The sequence below is a fragment of the Heliangelus exortis genome, chromosome 1, assembly GCF_036169615.1.
Source record: "Heliangelus exortis chromosome 1, bHelExo1.hap1, whole genome shotgun sequence".
NCBI classification, from domain to species: Eukaryota; Metazoa; Chordata; class Aves; order Apodiformes; family Trochilidae; genus Heliangelus; species Heliangelus exortis.
Genome location: NC_092422.1, coordinates 34,364,453 through 34,379,552, shown reverse-complemented (window position 1 = coordinate 34,379,552; position 15,100 = coordinate 34,364,453). Strand labels below are relative to the sequence as shown.

The 15,100-nt window shown below is 33.7% G+C and overlaps 1 protein-coding gene across 1 annotated transcript in view; it reads left to right on the top strand.

Moving 5' to 3' along the window:
* The window catches only part of DIAPH3 (diaphanous related formin 3), a 210,374-nt gene that overhangs the window by 26,448 nt on the left and 168,826 nt on the right, over positions 1 to 15,100 (top strand). Inside the window, exons 4-9 of the mRNA XM_071740516.1 lie at positions 1,551 to 1,655; positions 7,288 to 7,418; positions 12,629 to 12,703; positions 12,787 to 12,856; positions 13,215 to 13,351; positions 13,765 to 13,870. Coding sequence (XP_071596617.1) covers positions 1,551 to 1,655; positions 7,288 to 7,418; positions 12,629 to 12,703; positions 12,787 to 12,856; positions 13,215 to 13,351; positions 13,765 to 13,870 — 624 coding nt within the window. The remainder of the gene's footprint in view (positions 1 to 1,550; positions 1,656 to 7,287; positions 7,419 to 12,628; positions 12,704 to 12,786; positions 12,857 to 13,214; positions 13,352 to 13,764; positions 13,871 to 15,100) is intronic.

Here is a 15,100-nt window from a genome sequence, read left to right as displayed (position 1 = left end):
TATGTTTCAGCTTGCATAGACAAAGTTCTTTTGCATTTACTTTTACATGTAGAAAGTAATGCCAGTATGCAAGCTAGATGCCAAGGAGGCAAGAGACTATTGTTATTGTTTAAATGAAAGAACTTTTAAAAACATGCACTCTGTAGTTATTTGATACTTAAAATATAAAATAATATAGTGTATATATGATCCAATATACAAATATCATAGTATAAAAATAATAAAATTATGAATGCAATATTAATAAGCAACAAGTAATAATGTAAATTCATACTAAACTAAAATGCAGATTTTTTTTCAGTCCTAAAGGAAAGAAACCGGTAACATTTGTGGGGCCAAAAATCCAGAATCTACACAATATTTCCTTAATTTGAAGAAGTTCAACTTAAGGAGTCAAACATTTTTTGTAATGTCTTATCAGAGCTTGAATTTATAAATAATTCTAAATATTTCTGGGAACTGTACTTGGTTCTGTCCTATTCAATATGAAAACTACAGAAGACAAGGAAACTTCAGATTCAGTGTAGAATTGAATTCTTGCTCTAGGGTTTTTTTTCTTAAAATTATAAGGTTATAAATATAGTTGGTGTTTGTCTTTGATTTTGGACTCGGTGAAATAGCTTTGATATCAAGATAGTTACCCACATTTTTTTCTGTGGCACTGCTCCTGCCAAAGCTGGTGGGAATTAATCTTGTCTCAGCTGAAAATAACTGCAGTAATTCTTGCTCATTTTGGGTGACCATAGGAACGATGTACGTACTCGTATATGTATGTGTCTGAATTATTTCATCATTTCTTAGGGTTTTTTGTGATCTTCAGCATGATAGAAGTAATTTCTCACAGATGTGGAACTGATTATAATGATTAGAGCATTTGTAGACTGGAACTGTAGAAGTCCCTGTGTCAGAAATGTCAGTGAACAGCTGCTGTGTGGCTTTGAATGTGGCTCTGCACCTGCTCTTTTGACCTCCGGATTTATGTTCGAATGAAAGAATTACAATGCAGTTTTGTTAACAGATGAAGCTGTTGATTTAATGGATCAAATAATCAAGTATTTGGGCCCTACCTATTGCTAAAATGTGTATTAATTTGTGAACTACTCTCAAAGCTAAGCAAATTCTACTGTCCAGGATTAAGTATTTGGTAACTGAGGAACAGAATTATCGAATAAATGGATATATAAATAAAAAGATCTTTCTAAGCTTTAAGTACAGCTACAAGTGTTTTAGGAAGTGATAAATAATGCTTTTCTGTAGTTTTATGTTGTGTATATATGAAACTGTAGGTATTTTCTAAGAAGAGGTTACCCTAGTAATGGTTTTGACACACTTGTAACCTGACATAGTTGTCTTTCTTTAGTCTGAGTTGCTAGGGAAGATGGATAAAGATTTTCATGGTTCTGAGTGACATCTAACTTAAGAATAGTTGTTTGTCTAATAGCATTCAGCTTCTCAAGTTCATATTTTTGTGTATTTATTTTTTAAAATCAATTCTTTATAGTTAGCTGTGTTGCTGGATGACATTTAAAAAATTTTTCCTCCCATTCTAGGAGGATATGAACTTGAATGAAGACAAGAAGATGCCCTTGAGAGAAAAGGATTTTAACACCAAAAAAGAAATGGTGATGCAATATATTAGTACTGCATCAAAGTCTGTAAGTAAATTTCTCTGAAGTACACCAAGAATGACTTAATGCTTAGATTGTGTCCTGTTTGCATGAAAAAGTGACGTGTGTTACATTTTGCTTTTGACTAAATTCTGTTTCTTATAGATATAAACGTTTTTAAAGAGCTCAATATCATTATTTTACAAGCTGCAATGAAAGATCTTCACTAGTAATTGAGATGTGTCTTCTGTACACAGAATAGTATTTCTTTTTGGTAAAGGTGGAGACCATTAGAGGAGACTGAAAGATTCTGCGGAAGACTTCATGAAAAAGTTTGGTGTGAACTTTTTTTATTTTGTATCACTGTTCAAGAAGACCTCCTTAACTTACTAGTCTTTTTCATACTTCAGTCAGATTTTATGTTGTGATGCTATGTTGTAGCTAATACTGAAAGTGCTGCCCATGAAAATAATTAGTGTCTATTACATATTGAGATAATTCCTGGTTCTTTTAGAGAAGTGCAAGGAGTTGTGCAAAGAGTTTAAGGATTAAATTGTAATAAAAATTGTTAATCTAGTTTTTCCAAAGTTGGGACTGAGTCCAGTGATAAATTCTGAGGTGCTAATATCATCCTCAGGCTTTTTGATTATTTTAGAATTTATATATTTGATTCTTTTACTCTCTCTGTGCCATACATGTAGAGATATAATTAAAAATTGCCCACATGTAATTAAAACTAAAGACTGATAAAAGAAGACATTAAATATAGTAATTAAAATGAGGAATTATCTTATTTTCTATTTTAAATTATGTACCTAATTAGCATAATGCTTTAGCACTTTTGGAAAGGTAGATGACTAGTGCAGGACTGAATTGTCTGGAGATTGTTTTATTTAAGATGAGCTTATCAAACCTACTAGTCCTTTCATGCTATAGAAATTCCTTAGTAATGGAAGATTATGAGGTCTAGCCTATTTTTTTTTTTTCTTATTTAATGGGAAAACAGGAAACAGGGCTAGTAAATCTTTCAGAGTTCTGAAGATTCTCAGCCCAAACAGTATGTCTAGGTTTATGTGATGTTGATACCCCTAAGCCTATACATGCATTCTAAAACCTCTGTTGTTTGATCTAAAAGACATGACTGGCTGTGCAGAGTTGCTGCAACTGCATCTATTGCTGGAATCTTATCATCAAAAGTTTTCCATATCAGCTCTTTAATTCCTAGCACTTGATGCTTTCAAAGAATGAAAATCCATGGCAGAGTAGGTTTCATTGATCCTTCTTTCTGAGTGCCATTGTCTTTGGTTGTCATCTCACTTGGTTTTTTGCAGTGGAGCTTCTTGCAGTCTGCCCAAAGCAGCCATTCAAGGTAGAGTAGTGGTAGAAAAATTGTTCTCACACATTATTGTCTTTTTTTTTTTTTTTTTTTTTCATAAAGCCCCCAACAACATTGTTACCTTTCTGTTCCCCTTTCTTCTGCCAGCCCTCATATTCATTTTTCTGTTGTGGGAGGTCACTGAACACTAGCTCATACAGGGAAACTCTCACCTTTACTGAACTTTCTTCCTACTGCTGTGTCCTTACAGGAAATTGGATTTGCTCATTGCATAAGTAGCAGGAGCTGTGATGCACAGATTCAACTGTTTTATGCAGCACTGCTCCAGGCTAATTCTATGTAATGCTGGAGCTACTTGGATGGGAAACTCCTTCACTCACCCATGCAAACACTTTGTTCCTGGCATGCTCTTTCATGCTTTGAATACAGTGGATTTTACCAAGTGCTTTCTCAGCTTAGAAAGAATAGTACACTGCATTCCCAGGGTTCTTTGCTAAATTTTGGTGTATCTTGAGTTGATAAGTGCCATGCTTTTTCAGAAGAGCTGAAGTGATGTGTAGCACCTGAGTGTTACATACAACTAACATCATCTCAAGTCTCTTGATTTGTACTGCTGTAACATCTTTCAGTAGTTCATACGTTTCAAATTTTAACAAAACAAGTAATAAGCTATAGCTTGTTAAGCTTATAGTTGTGTTACAACAAATATCCTCATTTGCAACTGCGGAGCGAAGTACTGAGCAGGTTTCATTTAAAACAGTTATTTTGAAAACTGTTAAAATGAAGAAGAGAGGATGTGCCTCCAATCAAAATCAATGAAAATGAAATAGCCTCTGGTAATCAGAGTGGCCTCCACTATGGTCAAAGCTTTGCTACTGACCTCAGTATCAGGGTTTCTGTTTCTTAGACATTCAGAACTCCTTTCTTATATTCATAAAGCACATCTCTCTTACTGATGCATCTAGAAAATATGCAGGGTGATGTTCAGGTGCTTATTTATGTATAGGATACTGTGATCTACCTCTGTGTATGCATGAGATGTTTAGAATGAATCCATCACTTCAGGACTTAAGTTACTTAAAACTAATGGGAGTTCCACTGACATGCATCATCCAACGCTCATTCATTTCACTCCTCCCTAGAGAGACTTTTAAGCCTCTCTAAAGACTTTTTAAACAGTGATCTGAAAGCACACTTCTGGATATATGTCTGCATATGTTTATCTGCAAGTATGCTGTTGTTACCACTCTATAACATGTTCCCTTTACAAGAATTGTTAAGAGTCAACAGTCTTGGAGTTTGGTATACTAATAGTATGTACTGAAAATTTGAATGATCAGTGTGTTTGTGTGCTTGAAATAATTCTGCTCAAGTACTTCAGGGTATTCTGCTAGTACTTTCTTGTTTTCCTGTAATGTACAGTATTTAGATGAAGCCTTCTTTCTTCCTATAAGCACATTATCTTAGAGTTGTGTGTTACATATTGTTTAAAGCATCGTGGCTTTGAAATCTTGAATTAAATGTCTGCTGTGGTGTCATGTTTTATTTATCAGGAAGTCGAGAAAAAAACAACAGTTTTCTCTAGAGGCTATTATGTGACCGTGAATTCTCATCTGCCAAAAGTAAAGTGGTTCTGTTCATTGTTAGAGATGATTATGTCCACTGAATTCTCAGTGATTTTGAAGATGATTTTATGTATTATGATTATTTAAGATTAGAAATATCCCATTTTGACCTGTTATATAAACACAGGCAAGGTGTTTCCAACCCAGAAAAAATTTAAAAATCAATTTCTATGTTTTGGAGTTAACAATCAACAGGAAATAAAAGCAGAATTGCTATGTTACACTGTCGTAAGTTCTGTTTCTGTATGTGGAACACACACAAACTGAGTTTTTAAAGTGAGTTTTCTTCATGAGATTGTTTTTCTTGTGCAGCTTACTCCCTTGTAATGTTGTAACTGAATTAATTAATACTGACTTCATACTGCATCTGTTCACAGACCAGTTGTTCTTCAGTTGAGCAATTAAATTTCTAGAGGCACTGACGCTTCAAGATATTTCCTGTTTCTCAGTTAATTTGAGCGTTTTGAACTTAAGCAGCTTTTCCCATGCAGAAATATAACTAATATAATCAGTTTCACAATTGGTACCAAATGCAGCTCTCATTTTATTTAAGCACTGGCAGATGTATCATATTCTTATTATTCAGAGCCTTGATGTAACTATGAATAAGTGGTACTTGGTACTGTGTGTATGTTGTACAGACATTTACATAGTTTATTGGCATCTTTTGCATAGGAATAATGTTCAGGTGGGGAACCAAGTGAAACAGAATGGCTGTTTACAGTCTGGCTGTTGTTGTGGGCCTTCATTTCTTGTGACAGTGTCTTCAGATGGGTCAGATGAAACTCTCTGAAATGTCATTCACATTAATTCTTATAGTCTGCCGGGGCTCTTGTCCCATGTGACCCTTCCACTGTACACGTTGCTATTGATTATATTAAATTACATCCAAAATATAATCTAAACATGTTAACTATGTTTCCTGTCTACATGACTGTCATTTACGATCATTTCTGCATCAGAAGAAATCAATTTTACTGACTCTTTGTAAGTATTTTAGTTACATCCAGCTTGGTCAATTTTACAGCAGGAACTGCTAGGAGAAGTCACTGGAAATGACAGATTCTCCACCCGTGATATTAATCCATATGCTAGACATACAAGGAATGCTCATCAACTAGTCTGTGCACAGCAAGAGCTGCCAGGAGAATTTCTGTGTCTTTTTGAAATTTCCAACTGGAAACTTCCAGTAACATTTAGTTAACTACTTTTTTCATGAAGGCTCCTAGGAGTTTGTTTTTTCATCTTGTCTCTAGTCAGTCCTTTAACTCATCTATGCTGATGAGGCTGGGAAGATCCAGGATTGAGTGGGGAACTGTATATGTGCTGAATATGCATACAGGCACAGCCTTGATCTCCTGCTGCACAATGGTTGTGACTTAAATTTCTTCCTTCTATCCCAACTGTAACTCAAATTCCTAGGATTCTGCCTCAGGGGCATATGTTGCATAGGCTTAAAATGTTTGGGGATTTATTGGAACAGGATGGATGTGCTCAGTATATGAGCTCTTGAATAACTAGACAGAAACTCTAGTTACCAATTCCCCTTAGCTGACCAACTTGTAGTGTTTTGGGCAACAAACTCATGGTGTAGTAGCTTTTACCTTCTGTGTTTATCTAGCCTGATATTTAATTCTTAAGTATGAATGCTTTTTGTTTTGCTTGGGATTTGCTACATTTGTAGGGCTTCATTATTTCAATATAACTATTGCTTTGTTTAAAACAATAGATAATATGTATACTTCAGAAGAGTCGTTAATATATTGAATTTATTTTTAGCAAACATGCAATGATGAGTCAAAGGTAGTGTCTTTCAACCTATATTGCTTGGAATAGAAAATACTTTTTTTGCACAAAACTACTTCTACAGTGCTGCATTAACTTGCCATTGCATTTTTCTTTCTATCTGCCTGTTTTTCAAGCCCAAAAGACAAGGTAAAATCCAGTCCTCAAGGTTGGGAGGTTGAGTACGTGTGCTTATGTTATCAGTAGTTTTATTTCTATTGCACTGCATTCTTACAGATGGCAAACACAACAAATGTGGATCTGGGATTTACCTTTAGAAGAAGTCTGAAGTTCTGAAGAACTATTTTTCTCTTTTTATCCTTTTAAAATTTTTTTAAAGTTCTTTTTCTTTAGTCCCTAGAGCCACAGGCAGTCTGTTTTCATAATCCCAATCTCATATACTCCTCATATGAAGGACCTTTGAGGGAAAAGTATTTTGCAACATCATCTTCAAGAACTCAAGTAACTCTAGTAACATCCTGAGTAATTTTCTGGTGCACTTGTTCTTCCCTCTATGTTCTCATGTGACTGCAGTCACCCTTCTAGGTCATGTGCCCTGTGATCTCTTCAGAGCAGCTCAGAATTTTTTTTCTGTTGAGTACTGAAAATTAAGATACTTGCAGTATGTAAACAGAATCCATTCGTCACAAGATTTATATTTCAGTGAATGTGCACTGTGCATTTCTACATTTGATGCCTGCTGCTTGCTACTACTGATTATAAATCTGTTCATAAACTGGCAAAAATTTAATAAGCATTTACTATATATAGTAGATACACAATAAACAGTTACAACAGGTTTAGGATTAAATTACATCTTTTTATTTTTTTTCTCACTTTTTTTTAAGGAGCAGAAATGAAGACTAGCCATTAGTAATATATTCAAGTTCTGTATGTACCAAGTAAAAAACCAAATATATTTTTTGTATTTTAGGGTAGTCTCAAGAACAGTCGGAAGATTTCAGCCCAAGAATTTATTCAGGAATTAAAATCTGGGTCAACAGATGAAAGGCTAGTCACTTGCTTAGAATCTCTTCGTGTGTCCTTGACCAGTAATCCTGTCAGGTAACATCATTAACACATATTGCAAAGATTAATTATATTCATATGTCTTAATGAATTAAAATTAATGGATCAGTAGATGTGCATGTTTCAAGGTTTTCCAGTTAATGGATGTGTATGCACCAGTGAATGATTGTACTTTCCTTTTTTTTATTACGTATCTTCTGTTGGTCTATTTTTCAGTAGGTTTCACTGACCTGAAATGTAATGCTAAGAGAATGTAAGCAAATGCATTGCAGAGCAGTTCACTTTACTTCCTAGTGATAAGTAGTAAAAAGTTCGGGTTTTTTTTTAATATTCTCTTCATTCTTTTATCTCCTATTTTGTCAGGGTGATCAATAAGAGGTAAACAAACTGGTATAAGTTTGCTAATCAGAAAACATATCTATTTTTAATTGTGTGCTCCTCCTTCTGTCAGTGTGCTTTCTTTCTTGCTGCCTTCTAGTAATTTTTGGTGTATCTCTGGGATTTATTTATACAGAAGAGAGCACATTACTTTATCTGGGTTTTCTTTTTTTTTTTTAAAGTCTAAGCTCTTCATTAATTATAACTCTAACACTGATGTAAATCTTTAAACCTAATTTTTATTTGATACATGCAGCTTTAATAAAATAAATAAATGAAAAAAATAAAGCTGCTAGCTCTTTTTTTTTTTTTTAATATCTTTTGCTATTCTGCTGTATTTACAAGGTTTTGTTTTAGAATTCCTATGTAAGCCAGTAGTTGAAAACATGATTTGGGCAAACTGCTTTGAGTTTAGTTTGTAATAATGCAAATGAAAAGATGTGGATGCTTATGATGGGATGTGATTAAAAAGGATTAGATAAATTTCTTCCTTCTGCAGCTGGCTTGGCAGAGTTGTTACTGTGGGTCTTCTGTATGGGTGTTTGCTTCTTTCCTTCTATTAATTTGTTTATGAATTGGATTGCCCTATTTAGAATATGTAATGGTTCACATAGGAAGAAACATGCTTTGCATTAACATGAGTTCTGACAGAGTTTTACATTATGTGGACTTCATCCGTGACTGTGAAGCTACTTTTTGTCATAGTATTACTTCCCTTTCTTTATTTAAAAACAAACAAACAAACATAACAAAACAACAACCCACAACTTTTGATATTTTTTACTTACACTTTATGTTGATTTAACAAAGAAAACTTTGCTTGTTTATATGCATCTGGAAATGTATGAGCTCTGTGACAATTTAAGTTTAGCTCAATCTATTATTTATATGATTGAATAGGTTTCTCTTTTTGTATGTGCTCCTCTTTGCTGCCCTTTTTTTTCACCAAGAGAAAACTTAAATCCCCCCCCAACAAAACCAAACCAAGCCAAAACAACAAAGCAAAACAAAAAACGTGGTCTTGGTGAGGTGCTCCTTCTGTCTAACAGCACAATACAGTGTGATGGGACATGAAGGGGTGAGGAGGATGGAGAAATGGTGTCCGGATTGGAATGTCAGGACCAGCTATGTTGTAATGAATGTTGGTATCAACTTGAGATGTTTGATAAATAATGCAAACTGAGTTAGACTGTGATGTAATAGAGTATCTGATCAACACCACACATCTGGTAATCAACATTATCTGGAAGAAAAAAAGTACAGAAACTTCGAATATTTACAGCAACTAAATATTAAGATATTTATGTGTAAAGTAGGTTTTCCCCAAATATTGCCATTTGAGTAAGACAAGGATTAGAATTCTGTAGATGCATGTTGTAAGTACAGGCAAAAAATGAAGTACTTTTGTTCATGGAGAAACAGAAAAGCAAATGTTTAGATTTTCATGCACTTAGTATATTTCGTGTCACTCCTTCAAAGCATGCTAGAAGGCTATGATACACAAAATGATACACAAGTATTGCACTGATACCTTTGAGAGATTAGTTTCTTTAACCTATTGGAAGAAATAGTTGTAGGTTGTTCTAGAATCTAGAAACAGTTCTAGATTCTGGCTTGAATTTTGTTCAGTCAAATATAAACTACATCAGCTAGATAATTTGGCAGTTGAATCCAAGTCCTAACTTGACCGTAATTTATTAAAATTTAACTTCAATTTGATATATTAAGCAGAATGAAAGAGGCAACACAAAAGAACTATAATACTTGGATTAGAATAAGACTCATTATTAAGGTTATGATAGTAAAGTATTCAGACCTAAGGACAGGTCTGAATATGAGCGGTTTGAATTTGAAGGACAGTGACAGTGGCTTGCACTACTTGTCCATGAATGCATTTTAGTCTCCACATGAAAAGATGGATGACAACCACTAGAATATGTGGGTTCTTCAGGTGTACTGAGTGGTGCTGAAAAAGACTTAAGATAGACCTCATGAGGCTTGAAAAGAGCATTTAAAAATAACCCTAGGAAAAAGACAAGCTCCTTTGTAGTGCTTACTTAAACAAAAAAGCTAAAATGTAATATATATTTATATATATATCTTTATAATGAGTAGCAGCAATTTATATCCATTACATGCAAATATTAGTGACCTTGAGTTTCCTATCAGCAGCCATATCTTTGGGTAAGAACTTGCTTTGACACACAAATTCTGGGCTTCATATGGCATGGACATTGAGAAATAACTGATGAAACTTTGGGACTTTATTTTGTGTGTGTATAATGCCCAAGAATAAATTTGTGTTTTTTTAAGTGAATGAGAATTAAAGTTAGATTTGATCTAGCCTGACAGTCTTCATGTTTGTGTGTGGGCTGTCATTTTTTGACAATATGTAATTCAGGGGGTTTTGCTGTTGTTCCAATTACTCTACTTTAATAATCTTAATTTTTTAATCATGTTGGCATTCCAATTTCTAATGTAAGAACTAGTTCCACAATGTTGTTTTTTATTAGCTGTGTTTGTAAAGTGTATTTTTGGTTCACAGAAAAAATCTAAGACAAGTGATATTGAGGAGTTTGATCCTCGTACTTAGAAAAATGTATTGAAATCTACAGCTCATTGCAAAAAGTAGTATTTATTGTCCATCTGTATAAAAAGAAATCCTTGAAAGGACAATGTATCCGCTGATCTTGGTCACTGTTCTTCAGGTGAATAAATGGGGTGTTTTTACGTAATGGTTGCCAATACAATTCATCAAAAGTAGTTCAGTGATATAGCTGTACACAGTATTGTAGATAAGTAGTTATCTAAAAATATTACTTGGTCTTTTGTGTAATAATTTCAGCAGATCTAGGTCTTTCCATTAAGAGGACATTTTTTTAAAATTTGAAAATAGGGGCACTGATAATTTGATATTTTGCCAGACTGAAGAAAAGGTATGCAAGTAATCTTCGTTCTTTTGTGGAAGTAGAGGAAAGAGCAGTAATGTGATAGTATTTTAGGCACTTGATCATTCTCAGCATCCTTAGCTGGAAGATGTATGGTAGAGATAGAATTGTGCACAATCTAGTAAAAATATGCTAAGAGATGTCTAGTAAGATCATCTTTATGTCAAATATGACTAGCTGTATCAAAAATTGTTGACAATTATTTGTCTAATCTGTTTCAGAACAAAATACTCTCCCAGGAAGAACATCTATTTTCAAATATATTTACTTTTTGGGGATAAACAAGAACATCTAATCTGGTTCTCTCTTCCTGTAACTTAAAGTCCATTACATTATCAGAAGTATTATGTATTTCAAAAGACCTATCGCATCTCCTTTGTGTTATTTCCACCAGAGTAGTTTGTCATTTGTCACCAGTAAGGTCCCACTATTGTAGGTGTAACTATATATCCTGGTTACTATTCAGACATGGTGACAAATTTTACTCAATGTATACAGTGGTGTGTAAATAGACAAAATGAAGAAGACAATGGAGAAGCTATAATGCAAGTGAATGTTGTAATTTTTTAATTAATTCTGATCGACATCTTAATGCTGAACTTCTGATGTTGCAGAATGGATTCCTCCTTTTTATGTAAAGGACTTTATGCTGTTAATACATGACAAGGGATTTCCTTAGCTTAAGCTTTTCTTAAGTAATGATTTAAAGACTACGCAGAAACTCTTGGTTCTACACTGCAAAAGTATTCATATTTTGATGGTGAGGATGGTGAAAAATATTACATCTTCATCATGCTAACTGTATCTGTTCCAAATAGAGCTGGGTTTATAATAAGTTAATAGGTAAAAGTAATATACTCATTTAAAAGTAGAAAAAGAATACAAGATACACCTGTTACAAATTAATTTTCTGTTTGGCCAAACACAATAATCAGAGATCCAGGGACAGAAGCATGGAAAGTTGTCTAAAGGTATCAGGAAGTAATCCTGCTTCTGATGAAAAGAGAAGAGTATTCCTAACTGATATTATAACTTCACCCTTTATAAAAGGAATTTCCAGAGCAAATAATTTCCAGTTTCTTTACTTGTATATGCATTTTTGTTGCCTCTGCAGTGAGTTTCTCCTTCCTACAGTGGGTTTTTCTTAGAAGTTTGAAATATCTGTGCCTTACACAGACAATGAAGTCTAAAGAGCAAAACCATCTTTCTGTTATGACTACGAATAAAAATGTTATCCATGAACCTTAAGGTTAAGTAATTGATCAAACATCACATTTTCAGCAAGAAAAACATAAGCTACTCTCAAAGGGATGGCTGCAATACTGTAGGTACTTGTCTTTGATATCAAGGGGTTTTGAGCAATAGTAAACAGAACCGTGAAGCACTGTTTCATGTAGAAACAACATGTCCAGTTTTAACCTCAGCAAAAGATAGCTTTGACAATAGGTGAAATTTCATATTTTTTGTTGTGTTCACTTGGACATATTCATATGGATTAATATTTCAGAAATTCTGTGATTCCTTAAGGCTTGTCCTTCTCTGCCATTTAAGGCAGATTCAGACCTTTCCAATAGACGTAGACAATGTGTAGCCGATATAGTTGGTTTTCTTCCCTTCTTTTGCAAGGTTTTTTTAATTACAGCCCTGTGCCAAAGAATGTGTAATTATTTATTTAAAAAAATAAAATTAAAATTAATAAATTTAATTACTACTGTAATTTAAAAATATTTTTAATGTAAGGTTATCTAATTGCATCAGTGAGTTAATGGAATACCTCTTCATCTTCTATTGAGTCAAGAGTAAATTTTGGGTTTTAAAATGATCCAGTTATACTGCTTTTATTTATGTTGGCAATTTTCATTCATTGTAATTACGCTTTGAAATGTCAATTTTTTTAATGTCTTTTCATTTTCTTCTTAGCTGGGTTGAAAATTTTGGCCGAGAAGGTCTGGGGCTGCTGTTGGATGTTTTGGAAAGATTGGTTGAGACAAAAAAGTAAGGATGCTTTAATATGAAATTGCAATCTTTTCTTAATATGTAAACAGCACTTAATTACACTAAATTTTTTATTTATTCAGCCAGGACAAAGTAGTGAAGAGGAGTCAGCATAAGGTTATACAGTGCCTGAGAGCCTTCATGAATAATAAGGTATGGGATTTTAAAACATCTGGAAGTCTAAATTGCTACAGTTCAATCAAATGATTGTACGTGATTAGTGGGTGTGAGCTTGTGCAGCTTGGACAAGTGGTGTGTTGGCCAGGTGTGATTTCAAGTTCTTTCTGCTACCACTTCCCCTCTGCAAAAATATACTCAAAGAACAGATTAATCTTTTGACGCTGATGTATTCCGTGTATTGGACTTTTGTCTCATTTAGGTTTTTTAATTAAGTATTTAAATGCCATTTGAAATACTTAACTTGTGGGAACTGTCGCTGTCTTTTACTAGATCCTTGATAGTCATTTGGATTCTCTCTAACACTCCTTACAACTGTTTTTCTGTTTTTTAGTATGGATTGGAAAGAATCTTGGGAGAAGAGAGAAGCCTTTTGTTGCTGACCAAAGCAATTGATCCCAAGCAAACGAACATGATGACAGATATAGTTAAACTCCTTTCTGCAATGTGCATTGTTGGAGAGGAAAACATGTGAGTACTGCATTCAGAAATATCCAGACATAGTAAGGTAATATTATGATATTCAAAATTATACCTGTATGATATGCCAAAATCTTTAACTTAGGTTTGAAAGCAATATCTGTACTGTATTGTCAGTGTTCAGAATGCCTTTGTCTTCATTATTTTTATTATGGTCCTGTTAATAAGAGAGGAGTACTGGTTAATGGAAATAGTTAGGCAGCTATTCTTTTGCTTATAATTTATCAGCATTAATTTTAATGTTTCTTAACCATTGAAATCCCCTAAGTCATTCTTTGGCTCCAGAAGTCTCCAAAGTAAACAAGTAATTCTTAAACCTCCTAAATTTGTATGCATAAAATTGCATACAAATTAACATCAAGGTTAAATATGTTGATGAATGAAATGCTTTTCTTTTCTTGCAGCCTTGAAAAAATTTTGGAAGCTATAACAGCAGCAGCAGAGGAAAGGAATGTTGATAGGTTCTCTCCTATTGTAGAAGGTCTTCAGGATAACTCGGTTCAGCTGCAAGTAAGCACATTTTTTTCACAAACCTCTGCAACAAGTAAGAATAAAATGACTTATTTTTCTGTCATGACCAACTCATTACAATAAAAAAGAGAAGGAATACTGTTTCAAATAAGGCTCAAATTTTAGAATGTTGTTTATTATGCTGTCTTTTAAAATGCATCAAGGAAAGATTCAGTGTTGAGAAACAGAGGTGTTTCAGGTTAATTAGTTGATTTCTATTCACCCAAATCTTACAGACTTCAGGAGTTAAATTATACTGCCTCTTAAGATAAAGCATGGGTCATATATTCAGATGCAAAAATATTATCTTGCTTTTGGTGATATTTGCTGACACTTAAAGATTAATAATAGTAAAAAATCAAGGTTTTAGGCAACTGTTTTTTATAATTAATGCTTAAATCAGCAGGAAATATGTCCCTCATGCTGACTTCAATTTCATAACATTGCACCAAGAGTCTGAGGAAAGAAATCTTCCACCTTATTTTCAATTTTAAATTTTCTTCAGTTGAATGTAGACTCACCAACAGAAAACCAGAAAATATTTTAGTATATTTGAATGATCACTGTAAATCATTAGCCTAAGAGTGTAAATGTTACCTCATACTGATTTTCATGAAATTAATTTTAACTTAACACTTTTCATAATGTTTATTCTTTGTGAATATTAGAAAAAACTGGTCAGAGAGGAATCTCAAGTTTGAAAGAAAAGGTTGTGTTACTTCACAACAACTGTAACACTGTTACACAACAAGAACAACTGTAAAATTTTGTATTAAATAGTCTATGTCTGACAGTGAAGGCTGCTGTTTGTTTAATCTGTCTCACAGAGAAGCAAACCATAAGAAAATACTTGAAAGTGAAGCATAATTTGTAGATGAATTGCGCCCTTAGCATTGGAGTTCTCTTTTATAAAACTGACCTTTCTTTCTTACTCTTTCTGTCTTACAGTCATAGAATGGTTTGGGCTGGAAGGGACCTTTAAGGATGATCTAGTTCCAACCCACCCTACCACAAGGGGGGCATTTTTCACAAGATCAGGCTTCTCAAGACCATTGCCATTACCAATTATGATAATCAAAGTTGCTTAGGAACCTCAAATACTCAACTTCAGTGTCAAGTAGGCTCTCCCCCAGGAAATAATTTTTATTGGCTGGAAATGTAGGATTTTTTGTTTGATATTGTATTTAAGTTGTTGCTTGCATTTAGAAGTGTATGAGGTACTGGCTTAAT